This window comes from Helianthus annuus, chromosome 14 (assembly GCF_002127325.2).
Source record: "Helianthus annuus cultivar XRQ/B chromosome 14, HanXRQr2.0-SUNRISE, whole genome shotgun sequence".
Classification (NCBI taxonomy): Eukaryota; Viridiplantae; Streptophyta; class Magnoliopsida; order Asterales; family Asteraceae; genus Helianthus; species Helianthus annuus.
The window spans coordinates 143841270-143847113 of NC_035446.2; the positions used below are offsets into that span (position 1 = coordinate 143841270).

General features: G+C 39.6%; 1 protein-coding gene across 1 annotated transcript; it reads right to left on the reverse strand.

Moving 5' to 3' along the window:
- Nucleotides 1-926: 926 nt before the first annotated feature.
- Nucleotides 927-1364, reverse strand: LOC110907513. Its single transcript, XM_022152485.1, has one exon. The coding sequence runs from the start codon at nt 1362-1364 to the stop codon at nt 927-929; it is 438 nt and encodes a 145-aa protein (XP_022008177.1).
- Nucleotides 1365-5844: the final 4480 nt, after the last annotated feature.

Consider the following 5844-nt stretch of genomic DNA (forward strand, 5'->3'; position numbering starts at 1 on the left):
TAAAAAGAACAAAGGGTACAATTGTAAAACATTAAATAGTTTTTCTCTCATCTCGTTTATTATTATTTTTGACTAATTAATTAGTCATAAATACTATCATCCTCCACACAAAAATTTTTGCTTAGACACATCAAAATTTATCCTACACGTTTTTGAAATTTATCCTACACATACTGAAATTTATCCTACACAACTCGTAATTCATCATACACACCTCATAATTTATCCTACACTTTAAAATATATTTTTTTCTTCTTTGAAAAAATATAATTTTTTGAAAATAAGTTACAATTTTAATTTAGTTAACTATTAAAAAGGAAGACTAACAATTAATGATCTATCTAATTTTACCAATATACCCTCACACCCATATTAAATACAAAAATTAAATGAAGTAAAAGGAAGTATTCTTATTGGTTGAATTTATTCTTAGAAAAAATTTCTTCTCATTTGAACCCTCCACTATTGTTTAAACCTTCTAAATATATAAAGTTAAAATTTAGATAATATTAAATTGTTATAAAGAATGCATTTTTTGATTTTTTTTGAAAATATTAGATGTATAATAAAGTGTTTTAATTATTTATTTATTAATATTAATATTAATACTAATACTAATAATAATATAACAAAATATAAAAAAGTAACAAAAATATTATAAAATAAAATAAGATAAAAAACATAATTATTATTTTTCACTTTATAATAAAACATAATTATTACTTTTAACTTTATAATAAAAGAATATAATAAAGTAATTAATCATTACGAAATCATTACTAAATTTGACTTTTGGGTATATTAATTTTTAACTTCGGTATATTTATCACACCCCTTAATTAATTGAGTTTTTTTTTTGAAAGGTAAATATTATTCACACCACACCCACGAAAAAACGGAGCGGGCCCAAAGAGAAAAACCAACTATTACATCAAATCGAAAGAGCACCAGTTAGCCCAACTAATGGCTTTATTCATTGATCTATTTCTATACCATAGGAATCCGAGACTTCTAATATCTAAAAAAATATCATGAGCCGTTTTAAGAGTATTATTGAATCTTTTGTTATTCCGGGCCTTCCAGATACACCACGCCCCAACTATGAGAATCCCATGAAACGCCTCTTTAGCCAACACCCCTAGGCCCGAAAAATCACTAAGGCCAAGGAGGTCTCTAACCGAAAACACAAAAATCGGACTAACCCTGCACCAACGAGACACCATGCACCAAACATGATTCGCTACACTGCAACCACACAAAAGATGATCAGCCGATTCGTCGGAATCCTCGAATAAGACACACGTAATATCCCCACTAAGACAATTTCTTCGACTCAAGGCATCCACCGTAGCAATACGCCCCATCTCCGCTCTCCACATAAATATATTACACTTCATGGGGACCCACTTCGACCACTTGAACACAAAGTTATTGCTATAGTCGACTCCACTTCGAAGGAAAGTTTTAACCGCTTTCACCAAGAATTCGACCTTATCCCCCCCGACCCACTCCCACCGGTCTGGGGCGTTCGAGAGACTGACAGTTTGAATTAGCACCAATAAAGCTTCAAGTTCCGCTGACTCTTCCAGCGAGCTCGGACCACACCTCCAATCCCATTTGTTAGCAAAGGATCCGGACACCCGATCGAATCTATCCTTGACCAAACACCTCTTGTTTTTTTCTAGCCTGAATAAAGTAGGGAACACCTCCAACAATGGCCGTTACACACCCATGGGTCAATCCAGAACTGGATACCACCACCATTCCCAACAACCCCCTTAAAGTTTTGAAAAAAAGAAACATTCCCACCTTGATGGATTCAGCTAACTTGACCATAATTTTCCCTACCCCACTCAACTGGTTATTCACAGGGATAAAGTTCCAACTCCTATTAGAGCCATGAAGAGAAATAATAACCTTTTTCCACAGACCTGATTCCTCCGATTTGTAGCGCCAAAGCCACTTACACAAAAGAGATATATTCACCTCTTTTAAAGACGATAACCCGATGCCGCCGGAGTTAATCGGAGTCGTGACCCGATCCCACGCGACCCAATGCATTTTTTTCAGGATCTTATTCCCTCCCTACAAAAAACGTCTAATCGTACCTTCAATACCTTGGTGAACCGCCGCCGGAGCCTTGAAGAGAGACAGGTGATAGTTAGGAATACTTTTGAGAACTGATCTAATAAGAGTCACACGACCGCCGATAGATAACGAAGCAGCTTTCCAAAGCGAGAGATGAGATTCTACTACCTCCATAACTGACTTCCAATTTGCCACTCTTGACATCCTAGCTCCCACCAAAACCCCGAGGTGAATGAATGGGATCGCACCTTTCTTACAATTTAAAACTTTCGCCATAGAGTCCACTTGACTCGAACGAACTCCTACCCCCATGAGACTTGACTTACACATATTAATTTGAAGACCCGAGACAATATTAAAACACCGCAGCAAAAACGCCATATTTTTAATATTAGAGCCCGGCCATTCCCCTAAAAGCACACAATCATCAGCGTATAACAGATGCGTGAGAGTAGGCTCGTCGTTCGGGAGCATAATACCCCTAAAAGCACCCACTCTACTCGCTCTTCTCACCATACTAGAAAAGCCTTCCATAACAATCAAAAACATAAAAGGAGAGATTGGATCTCCTTGACGCATACCTTTGAAACACGGGAACTCGAAAGTTGGGGAACCATTTACAAGGGCGGAAGACCTGGCCGAGGATAAGATCCCGAAAACCCACTCGCACCATTTGTTAGGAAAGCCCATTTGATCCATCATCAGCAACACAAATTTCCAACTAACATTGTCGTAGGCTTTCGCAAAATCTATTTTGAAAAGACACGCCTGATTTTTCATCTTTTTTAACCACCCAATGACTTCGCTAAGAATTAAAGGCCCATCCATCATCAGTCTATCTTTCAGGAATGCTGTTTGGTTAACCAAAATCACCCTACTGATCACAACTTTCAACCGATTGGTGAGAGCCTTAGACACCACCTTATTCAAGATGCCGATAAGATTTATAGGCCGATAACTATCCAAACCAATCGGATCCTTCTCTTTAGGGATCAGAGCAATGAAATATGAAGTAGTACCTCTCGAGAAATTACCGGTTTTGTAAAAGCTATCAAAAATATCGACGAAATCTTTTTCGAAAAAACTCCAAAATCTCTTAATAAATTTCATATTAAAACCATCCGGGCCCGGCGCACGGTCGCTACCACAATCAAAAACCGCTTGTTTTATCTCCTCCTTAGAAAAACGCTCTATTAAAGCCGCCGCCTCTTCCTCTGAGATCTTATTAGCCTTATCATACTCTAAATAAGGCCGATCAGGAGCATCCTCCTTAAACTTGTCTCGAAAAAACTCAAACACCAGCTTTTTGATTTTTTCCGGTTAAGAAATCCACTGATTATTAATATTAAATCCATGAATCACATTAGACGATTTTCTACCATTAACAACACCGTGGAAATAAATCGTGTTATCGTCGCCTTCCATTGCCCATTTCGATCTAGCCCTCTGCTTAACATCTTTCAATTTAAAATCTTCCAATTCCAGAATGGTTTGCTTACACTCTAGCCGGACCCAATCCTCCTCTTCTGACAAGTCCCTATTTTCCAAGACCAAATCTAATTCCTCCAACTTCGCCCTCGCCTCTTCTTTTATCTCTCCTTCTTTAGAACGAATCTCATCTCTCCAGTCTCTAATTTTATTTCTTAAAAACCTGAATTTCTTTATTAAACAAAGATCCGGCGGACCACTAGGAGTAAAATCCCCAACAGCCTTCTCCACCACCTTATCAAAATCAGGCCTATCCAACCAAGAACTGAAAAAACGAAACGGCTTAGCACCGAAGTTCAGATCGCAGGTAACCAATAACAGAGGATTATGATCTGAGTGACCACGGGGGAGAGTTCTCAGACACGCCTCAGGCCAACGATTCTGAAAATTCTTACACACCAAAATTCTGTCAATCTTGCTAAGCTTCTTAACCCCGTCACACTCCATGATATAAGTGAATTTACTGCCTTTTAAATCATATTCGAAAAGATCCGCCTCAACCAAAAAACCATTAAAGTCACTCGCACACTGAGGCTTGAATCTAGAATTCTTGCGTTCATCAGCCATTCTCACCACGTTGAAATGCCCAGCCAACACCCAGAAACCCGAACCAGCCGACAGAGCCGACAACAACCTGGCCCATAACGCCCTTTTATCAAACGGCTTTTGCGGAGCATAAATATTAACGATATTGACCATCTCCGGAACCCCTTTGATAAACCCCGACGTTATGAGGAAATTAGGATCTTTGCTAACAGAAGATAAAGAGAACAAACCTGCATCCCAGACCGAAAGCAGACCCCCCGACCTACCCGAAGGATTGACAAATTCCGATTTCCAAACCGAGCGACCCCAAAATCGACCAATGTCTGACTCAGAAATATCAGCCCTATTAGTCTCCTGAAAAACCATAAACGAAACTTTGTTGACCGTCTTCAAGTCCCTAATCCAATTCGCTTTCTTCTCGACGTTAAACCCCCTGATATTGATAGACAGCATGTTCATCTGGAAACCACATTAATACCTTCCTTCCTAATTGATTGTTCTACCAAATGTCTGACCTCTGAAAGGTCCGCCCCCACTATCTTATCGAATTCCAAAGTATCTTGAACTTCCTCCTCCATATTTCGAGTAAGCGATTCCTCTCCAGGCTCTAAAATCCCCTCTCCGATCTCACCATCTTCTAGAGCTACAGACGCAGAAACCTATTCAAATCCAGAGCCCCTGGGAGAATTATTTAGGTTAAAATCCCTATTGCCGATAATATTCTCAGGTTCAGGCCCACCTTCCTTATTAAACATTTCCTCTGTCAAGCCTGTATCATTACATCTTGGTCGCTTTGGGTCTGGGGGAAATTTGGCCCACCAGATTGGCCCAATGATCCACCAGTGAAGGCCCCTCCTTATGCACATCCGGCCCACTAGCCGAGTTCGCCGCAAACTTAAAGCCCCCAAAATTCTCCTGACCCCCAACAAATTCTTGTTCCCTAGGAGAAGACATCCCGTTAACCTCAACCGACCTCTGAGCTGCCCCACCTGCCACATGCGACTCTACGTTACCCGAGGCCAACTCTTCCGCTGCTCCATGCAACTTCTCACCTTCTCCATGCAGCATCTCTCCTACCTCCGGGGATTGGAAAGCCAGAACAGAAAATTCCGATGACTGCGACGCGTCATCACCACCTGAACCATCCTTATTCAGAAAATTCGAAACCCACGGGTCCGACTCTTCCACCACCCACACTCTGTAAATTTTATCTTGCCATCGGAGGTTAACAAACCCTAATATCTTGTTCCCGGTATCCGTTAAGATCCCCAGTCTATCCGACGTAAGATCATCATCGCTTTCTGACAAAAGGGATCCTTGGACAATCCTTCCATACTTCCGGCCAATAGCTTCAAACACAGTTGAAGTAAGCAAGTGAGGAGGGACCCCGAAAACATCTATCCAAGCCAAGCGTTGATTGGGATTCTTATCTATAGGGTAGCTGGTGGCATCACATCATGATATGCATATTTTAATAATTTTTTTATACATGTTTATAATATGTTAATATATTGATTTCATTATATGTTTCATCCCAATCTGATAACACATAATGTCTACTTGATTGTGTATGTTATGTTTTATTTTTTATTTTTTATTCTTTCAAATCCGTTTTTTATTTATTTTATGTTACTGGAATACTGTAATACCATATCTTTTCATGGTGTTGATCATGTTGCTGGTAACATTTTGAGGTTCAGAGCAATGATTTTGTATGATGGA

Bases quoted from the DNA above. Each gene is read 5' to 3' on its own strand.
- LOC110907513 (XM_022152485.1), bottom strand. From the start codon at position 1,364: ATGGGGCGTATTGCTACGGTGGATGCCTTGAGTCGAAGAAATTGTCTT.